General features: G+C 37.6%; 1 protein-coding gene across 2 annotated transcripts; it reads left to right on the top strand.

The window, feature by feature from the left end:
* Nucleotides 1-2,240: 2,240 nt before the first annotated feature.
* Nucleotides 2,241-10,914, top strand: LOC112174535 (putative pentatricopeptide repeat-containing protein At3g18840). Of its 2 annotated transcripts, XM_024312323.2 has the most exons (7): nucleotides 2,241-4,632; nucleotides 4,737-4,783; nucleotides 5,320-5,580; nucleotides 6,652-6,707; nucleotides 7,314-7,465; nucleotides 9,589-10,327; nucleotides 10,512-10,914. In XM_024312323.2, exon 1 carries the CDS (start codon nucleotides 2,420-2,422, stop codon nucleotides 4,454-4,456), a length of 2,037 nt encoding a protein of 678 aa, XP_024168091.1. In that variant the 5' UTR covers nucleotides 2,241-2,419; the 3' UTR covers nucleotides 4,457-4,632; nucleotides 4,737-4,783; nucleotides 5,320-5,580; nucleotides 6,652-6,707; nucleotides 7,314-7,465; nucleotides 9,589-10,327; nucleotides 10,512-10,914. The 2 variants fall into 2 exon arrangements, with proteins under 2 accessions (XP_024168091.1, XP_040363703.1); XM_040507769.1 differs by lacking the exon at nucleotides 4,737-4,783.
* Nucleotides 10,915-15,471: the final 4,557 nt, after the last annotated feature.

The raw sequence follows: 15,471 nt of genomic DNA, 5'->3' as shown, positions 1-15,471 counted from the left end.
GTCTTTCCAAAAATTTGCACTGAGACCATTACCAATCAACCATCTCAAGTTAATATTAATCTGAGGCCATTGCTTTTTCAGACCAATCCAAATTGACGACCTCTTATAATAGGCAACAGGAAGAAAAGACTCAGAACGAAATCTGCTTCTTATGAAGCACGCTGATAAAGATGTGTTTTCAAAGACTTCCCAACAACGTTTCAGAAGAAAAGACTGATTTAGAGACAAAATATTCTTGAGCCCTAAACCCCCTTCGCATTTAGGATGACAATAGAAAGACCAAGAGATCAAGGTCGAACCCTTCACCAACGGGTCCCCTGACCAACAGAAGTTACGCATCCAACCTTGAACTTTGTAAAGGAGATGGCTAGGCCATTCATAGATCTGAAAACTGTAGATTAAGTAACTTTGAATTACTGAGGAAATAAGTTGCAACCTTCAACCCTTATCTATTTTCTCTCTAACTCTGTGTCTGCCTTTGTCTATGATTTCCAAGTGGGTAGTCTTCGATCTCTGTAAATAAGCGTTCTTGCTCAGATTCAAAGGAGGGCATTTGACTATGAAGGTAAAGCCTTGTGGATATCGAATTTGATGTGGGTTTTGTTTGCTAGATAAGAATCTGAATTGGGTTTGTCCCATTTCGTTGTTGGGTCCGTTTCAGATCTGCCATTTAGTTTGTTTGATTGGATTTGTTAGTTCTCGATGAGTATGACGTGAATCTTTGTTGAATGCTTGTTTCCAGTTGCTAAATGTTTATTCCTGCTTCAAAATGCTTTAATGCTGATCTTGTACCGTTGTCGATTGTATCAGTAAATGTATTTGGTGCTTTCCTTCTTGTTTGGTTTAAGTTGAGCCATTTTAATTTAGGTTCAAGCAAGAATAATTTGCTTACTTTGCCTTCGATTTTAGGTTTGAAGCATTCTAAATATTTGTGTTTCAGCTGTATCGAGAGGGGTCTGATCCAGCTAAACAGGGGAAGTATCGGTCTGCTACTATCGCTATCGGTCTCGCTTATCTGCAAAACAGACGATGGTCAGAGGGAAGACTGGGTGTGCCGGCCTTCAACGCTCTGATGCCTAAGTCAGTATCGTTATAAGATAATGATAATGGAAAGCGATAGTAAACAGTTACCTCTTTGGAGTTATTGGAGATGACCATAATGTAGGAGATTTGCGGGAGCTTTGTTCCGTTTCTTTCAGTGTACGTGGGATGCTCGGGATTCCCGATATCGCCCCAAGGAGTATCGGGATCCTCCGTTGGGAGTTTTCCTCGCTTATGTATTGGCAATACGAGTCTTGTGCTTCTGATACTTGAGCCTAGGAGGTATGTGTATACCAACAATCTGAATTGGAGTAGCCATTGCAAGATTTGATCTTCACACAAGTTTTTGATAAAAGAGTTAGGGTTTTTGTTTTTGATGATGATTGGGTTTGGTAATTGCTACTGGTTTGACTAATTGCTACTGGTTTGGTAATCTTGTTGTGGAAATAATGTGTTTTTCTATGTTTTCAATTTCATTCATGAATTGACAAATCTAATTGCTACTGCTACTACTCCTGCTCCTGCTCCTCCTCCTGCTACTACTCATGCTACTGCTACTTGCTACTACTACTGCTACTGCTACTGCTTTTGCTATTGCAAATGAAGCTGCTACTGAACCAAGGACACGTTTAGCAATAAAGAAGAAAATGAAGTTTGAGGAAGAGTTCTGAGATTCTCTCTCTTAGCAACGTGTAAAAGAAATATATATATATTTTTTTCTCCTTTGAGAAGTAACATAAAGGGATTATTAGAAGAAAAAAAAATATAACATTGAGGGATTAAAAGTCAAAAGAAGTAGTTAAGGGTACAAAAGTTAATTAACTCATGAGTCATGACATGTGACAACTGATAAGTGGAGAGCAGATTGTCCTTATTTGTAAGATTTAGTATTTATATGTTTAATTCAATCTAGTTAAGGGTAAAAAAGTAAATTGACTCATGACATGTGGCAAGTGGAGAGCAGATTATCCTTATTTGTAAGATGGACTAAGTTTCATTCAATCTTTAAAGGATATATCTGTTTTATTTTTCAATAACTTATATGTTTTTTTTTTTGTCTATAAATTGTCCTTCATTATGAAATCATTGAAATGTGAAACACCCAAAACCATTTGGTTTAGTGGCATAGTCTCTACTTCGTAAGTGGAAAGTTGTGAGTTTAACTCACGAAAGGCTAGCTCTATCGCGTTATGTAATGGGAAACTAGACGTGGCGAAATTGGAAAATATGGTGCCAGGCCCTACATACGACGGCGTTCTGTTCATGTCCTCGAACCTACATATTTAAAGTTTGCTTCCCCTGTTTTACGGCGTTTTCAAGTTCAATACCGTTCTCAAAGCACAGCGAATTAGGCTGATCCAAATTCGATTGTATGTAAATGCAGTCTCTGAAAGAGGCTCTCATCTCCCTCGTTCAATCCATAAAATCTGGTTTAACACTGGGCATTTTCACCTCCAACCAACTCATCCACCGTTACTCCAGACATGGCCTCATTCAAGACGCCCAGAAGCTGTTCGACGAAATACCCCACCGGAACGTCTACTCTTGGAACGCCATAATCTCCACCCACATCAGATCACGCAACTTGCAACAAGCCCGGCAGCTATTCGACACCGCTTCTTTCAAAGATTTGGTCACTTACAACTCTATGCTCTCTGGCTACACAAGCACAGAAGGTTACGAGGCTTGTGCGCTTGGGTTGTTTGCCGAAATGCAGTCGCGGGATGATCGGATTAGAGTTGATGAGGTTACTCTAACTACCATGCTTAACTTGAGTGCCAAGTTAGAGGTGGTTTGTTATGGAAAGCAGTTGCATTCGTGTATGGTGAGAACTGCCAATGATCTGAGTGGGTTTGCGGTGAGCTCTTTAATTGATATGTACTCTAAGTGCGGGTGTTTTCGTTATGCTTGGCGCGTGTTTAGTGGATATAGAGGGATGGTTGACTCGGTTTCGAAGAATGCAATGGTGGCAGCTTGTTGTAGAGAAGGAAAATTGGATATGGCGGTTGATCTTTTTTGGAGAGAACCGGAGATTAACGATACTGTGTCTTGGAACACAATGATTTCAGGGTATGTGCAGAATGGTTTTGTAGAGGAGGCATTGAATTTGTTTGTTCACATGGCGGAAGATGGATTTCGATGGAATGAGCATACTTTTGCTAGTGTTTTGAGTGCTTGCTCTGGTTTGAGGAACTTCAAACTAGGAAAGGAAGTCCATGGTTTTGTGTTGAAGAATGGGATGAGTTCTAATCCGTTTATAAGTAGTGGGATTGTTGATGTCTATTGTAAGTGTGGAAATATGAGTTATGCAAAGTCAGTTCATGCAGCAATGGGAATTAGAAATTCGTTTTCAATCACTTCATTGATCTCGGGTCATACCTCTCAAGGTAACCTAGTAGAAGCAAGGTTACTTTTTGATTCATTGGCTGAAAGGAGTATGGTTGTATGGACAGCTTTGTTTTCTGGATATCTCAAATCACAACAATTTGAAGCTGTATTTAAGCTTTTGAGCGAGTTCAGGGAAAAGGAAGTAATTGTTCCTGATGCTTTGATTCTCATTAGTGTGCTTGGTGCCTGTGCAATTCAAGCTGCCCTGGACCCTGGGAAGCAGATTCATGCTTACATCTTCAGGAATAACATTGAAGGAGACAAGAAATTGTTCAGTGCTTTGATTGATATGTACTCAAAATCTGGGAATATTACTTATGCGGAAAAGATTTTTAAAAGTGTTTTTGACAGAGATATAATCATTTACAATGTGATATTAGCTGGTTATGCTCACCATGGTTGTGAAACTAAAGCTATCCAAATCTTCAAAGAACTGTTGAAGAGAGGTATTACCCCTGATGCAGTCACATTTTTAGCACTTCTTTCAGCTTGTCGTCACTCTTGTTTGGTGGAATTGGGTGAGCAATTTTTCTGGTCCATGACAAAAGATTATAACATATTGCCTGAACTGGATCACTATGCATGTATGATTGACTTGTATGGCAGGGCTGATCAACTTGAGAAGGCAAAAGCATTGATAAGAAATATCCGTATAGAATTGGATACCAGTGTATGGGGGGCATTCCTGAATGCTTGTCGGGTAAATGGAAATACAATACTTGCTAGAGAGGCAGAGGAGAGACTTCTAGAACTTGGAGGAGGTACCGGTGATCGGTATGTGCAGTTGGCTAATTTCTATGCCGCTGAGGGAAACTGGAAGGAGGTTGGGAGATTGAGGAAGAAGATGAAAGGGAAAGAGGTCAAGAAGACTGCTGGTTGCAGTTGGTTATACGTGGATAATGGAGTTCATATATTTATTTCTGGTGATAAAAGTCACCCAAAAACAGATAATATATATTTTACCTTAGCATCCTTGACTGAAGAGCTATATCAGATATCTGGGGAATCTATTGAGGTCATATTTTGAATGTTAGCATCTCAAGATGCTTCAGGAGAGCCCAATCGGATACAGTACTGTTATTTTCCATGCTAGCACTCCCACTCTCCACAACAAATTGGTGTGGCAGAATGCAAAAACCATCACCTTTTGGAAGTGACTCGCGCTTTTATTTATTTATTAGCATGTACCCATACATCTCTGGGGTAAGGCTCTGTACTGTGCAGTGTATTTGATTAACAGAGTCCCTTCTCGATAGTACCTTTCCAAACTCCACTTGAAGCCCTCACCCTTCATTTTCTGGATGTAGGCACATAGAAAGTTTAATATCATATATCCTCAAGTTCTATAAGAAAGGTTAGTGGCACACAAATGCATTTGTAGCATTATCTAATTAATTCTTCAGTGGTAAATGTCACTTACACACACCCCACACCCCACCACCACCACCACAAACCAAAAAAAAAATACCCACCCCAAGGCTTATCTATGAAAGCAGGTGCTATTCTAAATAACATCATGGTATCACCACTATCTAAGATATTATGTACTGACCTTTTCTCTTGGCACAATTGTTAAAAATGTACTTTGTCCATTATTGAGGTCATAGATTCTGTGTAGAGTGTAGACAGATGTTCTTGACAAGATCAAATTCATTATTTTCCCTGACTTTCTCTGCATTTAGGATTAGCATATAATTGTTGTAAATCTCTAATAGTTGAAACAATTGGACACATAAATTCTGTTGTAAGTGCAATGCTTAACTGCAAGATAGGATACAGTATTTTGGATCTTTCCATAGTGGCTAGTACTTCTTGTTTCTTTTTAGAGCTGTACTGTTTATAGTTTGGTACAGATTTGATTAACTTATTGTCCTATGAATCTTGGTACAGCTATAGTAACAAAAAAGATCCAAAGGTTCTTATCCCTCAGTTGGCACATTGCCAATGTTCTTACTGTTCCTTCAAGGGTGGAAGTGTCCAGAGGGTGACAAAAGAGAAAATGTTTGGTTAGATACTTAGATCTAATCTATTGAATGACCCTTCTTCATGAGAACATAGTTGGGGATGGAAGCGGTGGCAACAAGCATCCCATTTGAACACTATAAGAAGACAATCTATCTTCTTTCTGTACGGCTGATATGGAAAGAGCAGGTAATGCCTCTTTTTGTTGGTTACTTATTCTACTCATGGTCATGTGCAACTACTTACGAGCACATTAATGGTTTGAGCCCCCTAACAGTACCTACCTAGCTATTTGCTAGAGTTTCTTGTCTCTTAAGATTAGGGTCTGGTTAAGATTGTAGAGTTTGGCAGGAGGCCCCAGTTTGACCCAAATAAGCAAAAAGCAGGTTTGGGGGATTTCTGGGTATTCAAAAAAGAGGAAAGAAAGGGAGTACAATAATTCTATGTTTCCCCATTCGCATTTTTCATGTTTGATTATTTCAGAATCAGTTGTTAGGCACATCTAGCACCTGCAAAATCCTAGCTCACTATACAATAGCGTGACACTCTGAATAAACTTGGTTTTTAATCAGTTTTTAATAGATGTTTGGATTGCTAAGAATGAGTAATATATTTTGTTTTGGATTGAGTTCACCACTAGGTAGTATGTTTATTATTAGACAATATTGATATATCGGTTAGATATTATTCTGTATGTGGACCTGAGTCTTGTGATTTATGGAACATACTACGTACATTTGATATGCGCAACTTCTTTACTGTCAGATTAAAACTGTACCCGTCATAAGTGTTTCCTTCTTTTTTTTGAATTTTCAAGATGCAATATGTTGAGACTCATGTGCTAAAAGAATTTATTATAACAATAGCCACCACTTAATGGATTTTAATTGGGGTCATGGTTCCCATCAAAAGGAGAGGGCTATCCCATGGGTTCAACTGGTTCAAAATGCTTTTGATAATATGCACCATGTGGCTTGTCAAACTGGTCAGTCTCTCAGCTGAATAAAGATAAACACATCTGACTTCCTTGGAAACCTTTGGGTGTTAGAATGGATCTGTGATATCCTTTTTGATTACCATCTAACTTTTTTAAGCTCTCTAAAAATCATCATTGAATACCGCCAGATTTTTGTGGACGGTTTTAAAGTTTCAATTTACTATTGAATGCACACAGCACAATCACCAATAGTTGTCTACTTTCACTCTTTTTGTTTCACTCTTTTATTGTTATACTGACCAGAGAGGGTTGTTGGTTGTTAGGTTTCGCATCTGGATTTGGATGTTAGCTATCTGTTGTGGATTGTAATACACAGCAGGTTGTAGTCTTACTCATTCATTGTTCCATTTGACATGACAGAAGTTTATTTCTCTCTTTCCTATAGTACATTCGGAATGCATCATTTTTCTTTTTTTTCCTTTTTCTCGTTGTGAAGTACTAGTTTCTCGTGATGGTATGTGTCATATATATTTATGTTGGTGCATGTTCATGTCTTTGTTATCAAAAAAATAATTGTTTGTAGTCATTTCACTTCAGTCTACTATTACACTTGTCCTTTGGCCCCCAAAGATTAAAATAACTTCTTGACCCAAACTTCTCTAGGTTGAATTATAAATCTTTACTTTTGAAGGAATACCAATCACCAATAACTGTGCAGCCTTTGATGTGTATAAATTCCTAATAATTGACCTACATGGTGTGTATGTTTATGTACAACATTTTTCAGTTCTTTAGTTTGTTACCTTAGATCTAGTATATTTTGACTGTTCTCAGTTGGTTAATGTTCTACCTTCATTGAATGTAAATTTCGCTGTTAGTTGGCTTCTGTATCCTGAAAGCAGGGGCCAGGAGTTGTCGAAAATGATTTTCATACTGCTACCTACCAGAATACATTTATTTTCTTATAATCTTTAATCTTCTGTAGAGTTTGGAATATGGTGGTGAATAGAATTCAGAGCGTGAAGGGGACGGTGGTTATTGATGTATTCTTTGTTATCAACCCATTAACTATGAAGCTTGGCCAAGAACCCTGGCAGACCACTTCCTGCCGGTCATCTTAATACGCCATCCATACAAGTAAGTTCTTAACAAGCAACTGTTAGACCCCATTCTTTGCAATTACTTCCGGCCTTGATCCATGGGTTAAACCAGCATTAATTCTCCATAGGAATTAATAAGCTGGAGGAGAAAATGTTGATAGTCATTTGAGTGATTTGGTAGTGATTCAAAAACAAATTAGCTAGCTGTTCAAGTAAGTGAAGGTTTATTAAATCTTAGTGTTGTAGTTTGGATTGTATTGGCTTTTTGTTGAATTTTGGGTTTTACAGCTGAAAGACATACCAGTTACATTTAATGTGTGGAAGCAAGTTACTCTTTCAGTATTGGCTTTCTTTTTTAATCAGTAGGAGGTTGTTTGCCAACAATGATAAACTGTGAAAGTGAGGAATAGTGGCAGCTTAACAAAAGCCAATGACATTTAAAGGAACTGCATATGCAAGTTATTAACTTGGAACGCTAATTTTGTTTGATAGGCAGGTTGAGATGCTTTCACTGTCCAAAACCTAATTGATGAGAGATCAAGAAGAAACCTTAAACTCATTATAAATTGGGGATTGAAAATCTTTGGTTATCCTAATTTATGGTATGACCCTTTATTAGAAAAGAAATTTGAATGGAAGTTATGGCGTCAAGTGGCAACCCTTTATTAGCAAGTACTGCTTCTTTGTGTTGTTAACTTATTCTATTGATGATCATGTGTGACTTTTGAGGAGCATATCAATGGTCACCCCCACCCAAAAGAGGGGTTTCTGGGTAATCAGAGAGGAAAATAAAAAAGTGAGCACAGTAATGTTATGTATTCATCTCCATGTTGATTTCAAAATTTATTGTTCGTAACATAAAGCAGTTAGAAAAATCCTATCTAACAGGACATAATATCTTAACATTCTGAGGAGTTGGTCCTTGTGATATTAATGATTTCTTACATGTGTGGATAGATATGAGTAACATATCTTGTTTGGGATTTAGCTCACTGATTCATGTGTTGTATTTACTTGTCTTAGATTATTGACCAATTTCGATTTATGGGTTGGTAATTTTGTCTGTACATACATTTGATATAAGCAACTTCTTAATTGTCAAACCAGACGTAAGTTTTTCTGTCTTCTTATGAACTGTTAAGATGCAAAGTCTTAAGGGTAATGGATTAGATCAGGGAACCTATTAAAAGAATCGGCCACCACTTAATACATGCTCATTCATGTCATGGGTCTCATCTTTATCCAAAATGAAAAGGAAACAGTACATTTGATATACTGTTCATCATATGGACCTTATGGCTTGTTAATGTTTAAGTAACACTCAGAAAATTTGACAATATATAAGTTGGTGATTGGTGGGATGCTTCAATTGAATGTGTCACAAAGGTTTCTTTTGAAAAAAATTAAAGGAATATCAGAAGGAGGAATCACTGGGAAGTATTTGAAAAAAGTGGAACACCAGTAAGGAATCAGAGTAATTACCGGATGTTTATGAAAATTAAGTCTATTGTTGTGAGAAAGAAGACTGTTTTCTGGGAAGTTGTTGAAAAAGTGGAACACCAGTAAGGGATAAGAGTACTTACCAGATGTTTATGAAAATTAACTCAATTGTTGTGAGAAAGAAGACTGTTTGGGAAGAGAAGAAGAAGAAGAACAACAACAACAAGAGAAAATTGACGTCATAGGCCCCTTGAAATCAGAGTATTCTCTGTTGATGAAGAGAAAGCTTTGAGCTCGTGATGGAATTTTAGCTACTATGTTATTTGAAAAATTAATCTCCCTCCTAAGATTTTCACCTCTTATGGGTTGTTAAAGATGGAAAAATTCTATCTAATATCCATAGATGCTGATGGAAGTTAACTGCTGATCCAGTGTGTCCTAGATGTAAAAATTATGTGGAGTATCAGGATAATTTCCTCAGGCACTTTACTATCTTTTTAAAGATATAGTCTTAACTTGGTATGATTTCACCTTCACCTGCTCTCTTTCTTTACAGTTTGAGCATTGGCTGTTCTCTAACCTTGAAGCTGAAACTCACACACCTAAATATTTGACTACTTTTGCTGCAACTCTTTTGTTCATTTTGAAATGGAAGGGCAAAGAGGTTTTTGATTCAGTTTTAACCTTCATTAATTTGGGGAATGTCAATTAATATTGCAGGCATCCAACCAAGCTTCTGTAAGTGGTACTCTAGCAAATTGGACTCCTTACTATTGTTTCTTTAAGTCTCAAATCAAGCAATTTGAATCTGCTGGATGTATCCTATGCTGCTAAGGAAATTCAGACGTGGTTGGGAGAGTAAGGAAGGAGGTCAGTGTATCAGATGTGCAGGGAATCTATATTTTGAAGTCATTATTTCAATTCAGCACTTCAACCCAACTATTTTAGGATGTTTCAGAATATAGAAGCACCTCAAACGCTGAGCACCCTACTTACTTTTATCAGTAATGAGTTCTACACTACTTCAAAGAGTTCAATTGTTATGAATTATAGTTTGACAGCAAGACTTACTGTTTATCTTTATATGATATCAATACTATGTCCAATGTTATATGTGAATATTTCTTTTGAAATAAGTGAGAAACATATAATCTTCTCCAAAAACTATTCAGATGATATATTGGAAGTCTCTATTTGACAAAGATCGATTTCGTAGTTGCCTCTTCTTTTCCATGTTGAAGATTATAAGATGACCAACCATCTTAAATTCCAAAGACTTGAAAGTTGAACAATCAATAGGCCATACTCAGGACTTGAAGGGCAGTGATCCCTACCATTTGGTCTAACTTTGGTTGTGAGGGCTATGGTCATGGTATTGATCACTGTCCTTCATAAAGAAAAGGCCATACTCAGGTTGTTGATGCCCCAATGCGATCGTTCAAGTATTCAGCTACAAAAGGTATCTCTGACCATGACGCTAGTCTTATCATTGAGAACTCTTTGATGTTTACTGATGACTCGTATGTTGCTGATACTTGTATTCGGAAACCAGTAATTCTGGATCTTAGCTGTGCAAAACCTCTTAAAGGTGCTAAGCTCTCCTCTCATACTGATTCTTAACAAGTTAATATACTATTCTGCAGAATGAGGATGTGGAAGCTGGTGTTCAATCAAGGAATTGTTGGCAGGCGGCTACCTTACACTAGTAATGAGGTCCAACAATGTTCGTTCTAGAAGTGGTAAAGCAAGTTTTTTAACTCTGTTCCTCAACGTGTACCTGGAATCTAATGGGAAAGCTGTTATTAATCAACAAATTGTGAATGGTGGACTGCTCGTTTTAAATCTTTTGATACAGCTGACTTTTGAAAATTGTTAGAAGCAGCATAGTAGCTACCAGTCTACCAAGTGTAAAAGCTAAATTCAGTAGTTTCAATGCAAATTCTTATGGCATTGAGAAAATAGTATAATCCAGCAGGGCTATTTAGGTGGATTCCATTTCTATGTACAACACTTGGATATACTTTCTACTAATGAGAGGAATGATCTTATTATGCATGGGAATGAACCTGATAAATGGTGAGGGAGTCAAGGGTCGCAAACTCCTAGTTCTGATATTATTGGATTGTCGAACCTTGATAACAATAGCCAGTTAAAACGTGACTGGCTTGCTCACTTCTTTGAGGTAATACCAAGGAGATGTTGCCATGTTACTGCTTTTGCTATGGTTTGTCTGGAGGGAGCCCAACCTGTGCGTTTGGTCTTGCAAAGCACTAAGCAGTCTCCATTCATAAAGAATGTTCAGTGCCACTGGAATGAACCACCACAGCCAAATCAGGAAACATACCAATAATGTTAAGAATGAAGCTGGAAGTAGTGATGCTCTCGATATTTTGGAACACATAACAGAAACAATGCTTTCCATTTGTAGGGATATCCTCATTACTGAAATTAATTAGGCTGCACTGCGCGTATGTATTGTGAATAAATGCAAAAAAAGGATTTAAGATCTTGAATGGATTACTATGGGTATCTTTGGTAAGGAAGGGAAATAATGTGAACTATACAGTACAAATTTATGGATCCGGCTCTTCTAAAGTGAGGAGGTTGTGAATTTACGTCAATTTCTTAAAATCTTGATTTTCTTTCTAATCTAAGGGTCTTGACAATTGACACATCATTATTCCACCAATTTTTAGTTTTTCATCTAAACCTTAGTTAACTTTCCATTAACTCCAAAAAAAAAAAAGGGATTTATCGTCAAGTTCCTTCTTTGTTCTTCCTTTCCTATTTCTCTTTACTTCCATGGCTGCATACTAACCATGGAATGACTTCTTGCACTTGTGTTAATTAATAAATTCTTCAAGAATCAATCCTATATTATTCATTCTATTTTCATAATTATGAATCAAATAATCAGATTGTTTATGATTTGGGTACTAGAGAACTCTTATTACCAAATTCAATATAATCCTATATATGCTCATCTTTGATGGACCTGAGAATTAGAAAATTGTTTATCAGCTTGATCATGCATCATCAATATTAATGAACTCATCTTGAGCATCACAATTGAGAATCTGCTATGTGAGTTCAAAAAATTAATCATGGAACTGAGTTTAAGAGTTCTTAAAATTCATCAAGATGCAATACTAAATTGGGATATATTAACTCCATCGGGAAAAAAAATATTTATTTTCCCTTCTCTCCCAACACGAAAAAAAAAAAAAACAACAACAACAACAAAAGTAAGTTCAGTGTGTATTTTGGTCTCCGATCATGGTTTAGGTATCTTCAAATGTCTGTATTAATGGAATTCCACTTCAAATCAACATTTTCAAATGCCCTAATCCTCTGTACAGTGTACATCATCATATTTGTGATTATGAAAACAGAATAAATAGCATAGGATTATTTATTTATGAATTTATTAATTAACAGAAGTGCAAGAACAGTCATTCCATGGTTAACGCACAACCATGGTAGCAAAATGACTTGATGCATATACTCTCGCAAGCATACGAATCCTGTCAAGTAAGGGAAGTATTAAAACCTTGATTATCGTACCTCGGGGATTTGGTGTTGGACCTAACCGAGATAATTGGCGCTAGACAACTCAAATGCATACAATGAAAAATAAAAATAAAATAAATTAAAATAATATTCACAAAGCACCAAACCTCGGCAATGCTTGGCTTAACTCACACTAAGCCTAATCAAAGCCACTAACTTGTAGCCCAAATGATTTATGCACAATGGAAGGTAGAATTTTGTTTTGGAATTTTGAATTGGGAATTAACTAAATTAAATGCAAACTAAAATAAAAGCAAACAACTAATTATCAAGCAAGAAATTAAATTTGGATTTTCAAATTAATGGGAACATGGGACTGTCGGGTGATTCACACTAACTATCTTGCAAATATCGATGCCAATTTCACAAATGCATGCATTTCCTATATGTGTTAAGTCCCGTATCTAGTACCAGTCACGGCTACTAAACCAATTATCCTTTCGGTGTATGTTGAGAGAAAATTGCACACAGTGAGCGAAAATGTCACCCAACATAATTTCACTCGTATTCATTAAAAGAACAAAGTTTTAATTATTTCGGGTTCGACCCATTCAAAACAGAATGTGTCTCTTAATTACAATACCTTGTTACAGGGAAACACCCTTTGATTCCATTTATGAAGAAACCAATTGAGGATGTGTGTTTGTTTGTTTGTTTTTGCGGCTGCACCCAGATATTTGAATGGGTTGCCTACGTACCCTTGGAGAGGGATCAAGCCACTCGTAGTTCAAGAGTTCCAATGGGTGAATGACCCATTGGAGGGTATGGCTTTTTGGAATAGGAATAGTGTTTGGACGAATTTGGTGTAAGTGAACCAGAGATTCGATTTGTTTGGAAAGGTTGTGATGTTTCCTGGTGTTTGGCAGAATTTGACTGATGAGGTCAGGGATTCGGATTGGATGAACCAGGGAGTCATGGATTTTATTTGGAAAGGCTGTGACGTTTCCTGGTGTTTGGCAGAATTTGACTGATGAGGTCAGGGATTCAGATTGGATAAACCAGAGAGTCAGAGATCTTGTTTGGACTTGCGGTTGCATCTAGTGGGTCGCTAGATTGCCTACATACCCTCGAGGAGGGATCAAACCATTGTAGTTCAGGAGTTTGTATTTCTGGTGTTGGCAGAATTTGACTGGAGTCAATGATTCAATTTAGGACTAGCTGAATTTTGACTGGTGGAGTCAAGGATTCTATTTGGACTTGTGGTTGCATCTAGTGGGTGTTTCTAGATTGCTTACGTACCCATTGTGGGATCAAACCGACCGTAGTTCATAAGAATTTGTATTTCTGGTTTTGTAAAAACTATTGTGTTCGACATATGTATGTATTTTTCTGAATCCGTCAAATGTATTTCTTTTGCAGACATTCAAATCAAAGAGTGCCTGCATTCTGTAATGGGCCGTGGAATGGGCTTTTGTGTTGTCTCCTTTACTTGTCAACTACAAATTTGGCTGGGCCCGAACTTTTGAGGTAAACTGTCTTAAAGCGGGCTTTGTAATGGTCTATATTTCTTCTGTATTTCTAGGCCTCTAGCTTCATGCTGCGTTAGGCCCGAATAAAATGATATGGACACCCATCTTTTCTTTCTAGGCCTTTTAGCTTCATTTCACGTCAGGCCCAAATAAAATGCTCTGGACACCCATCTCGGGCTTCAAATCAGCCCAACTAAATTTCCTCCGTGTGCATTGATTCAGCCTTATCTGGTGAACGACAGCTCCACTCTGTGCAGATGGGAGTGCATACTCCCTTGAGTCTTCACCTCTTGTATACTGGGTAAAGACATTTGCTTCTGAGCATATTTGATTAAGAGATCGGTTTTCCTGTCTTGCACGTATTTGACTATTGACATTTCTTGTTTTCACTTGTCAGTGCTTTTTGTCGAAAACCACTTACTCATCCATCTTTTGGCGAGTTCTTCGAGCATTCGGTGAGAACCTCCCTTCATTTTGGGGTTCTCTTCCACCACTTAAATCAGCCTCTATTTTGTCTTCTTCCATTATTAAGCCACCACGTCCAGAAACAAAGAAAAAGCTTAATTATGAAGACTTGCAAACATCTGGACATTGCCTATGCTAACTAACTTGCAGCCATACAAATTTTTTTTAATTGCTTTTATATTGATTTCAAAGCATTTGTCTTTTGTATGCAGGCTAATTCTCCACCGTTTGACTTTTCAAGTTGGTACCACATGCCAACAAGAATTAGAGAGCTTCAATTTTCCCCCTGTAGGAGGTGTGATGGCTCTGTTCAAGACTTGTAGGAGAAATTTGTACCAACGCCAAGTACGCCGTCTCTTTTACTTTGAATAGAGAAAAGAGTGCTATGGCTTTATTATTTTCTCTCATTCACAAATGAAGAGTTGCAAGAACTTTCATTCTTCTGCTTGTTTCATTCTCCTCAAATTTTTGTAGGAGGACCACGGCAATGTCATTTTAGGAGGAGCTTGAGTCATGCATGAGCAACACCATCTCAAGGGAGATTTGAGCATTGAAACGAGGCTGTTCGTGAACAACCGTATTGTTTCGATGCCATTAAGCAGTGGAGAGCACCTAAGAGCTGCAAACAACACCATTTCGGCGGGAGCTTTGAGCATTGAAACGAGACTGTTCGTGAACAACCGTGTTGTTTCGATGCGTTAAATATCATCTTGGAGAGGCTGGAAAAACCCTAATGGTTGTGGTCGTTCATGAACGGCCTATTAGAGTTTGTAAACTCCATACGAGATGGTCACTCTCTCTTGGATCAATTGAAGACACTTGCATCGCAGGGAGGCAGACTTCTTTTCCTGTCATGAGCATTGTCTAGGAAATTTCATTAAAAAAATAACCCTGGATGCAGCCGTATACCTGCAGTTTTTCTTTTCCTTCTCTGGTAGCGAAACTTGGACCATTATTCTCTATTTCTTTCCTCTCTGTATTTCTGCTTTATCCGTTTTCTTTTCCCTTTGCTGCGTCTTTCTCTTATGCTCGTCTTTGTTTTTTTTTTTTTCCTGCCCTCTATAGTGTTTTCTCCTCCTCCTCTACTGTGTATCTTTGT

Source organism: Rosa chinensis, chromosome 6 (genome assembly GCF_002994745.2).
Source record: "Rosa chinensis cultivar Old Blush chromosome 6, RchiOBHm-V2, whole genome shotgun sequence".
In the NCBI taxonomy this organism is placed as follows: Eukaryota; Viridiplantae; Streptophyta; class Magnoliopsida; order Rosales; family Rosaceae; genus Rosa; species Rosa chinensis.
Note: the sequence above shows the minus strand (reverse complement) of the source record. Positions and strands in the feature narration are given on the sequence as shown.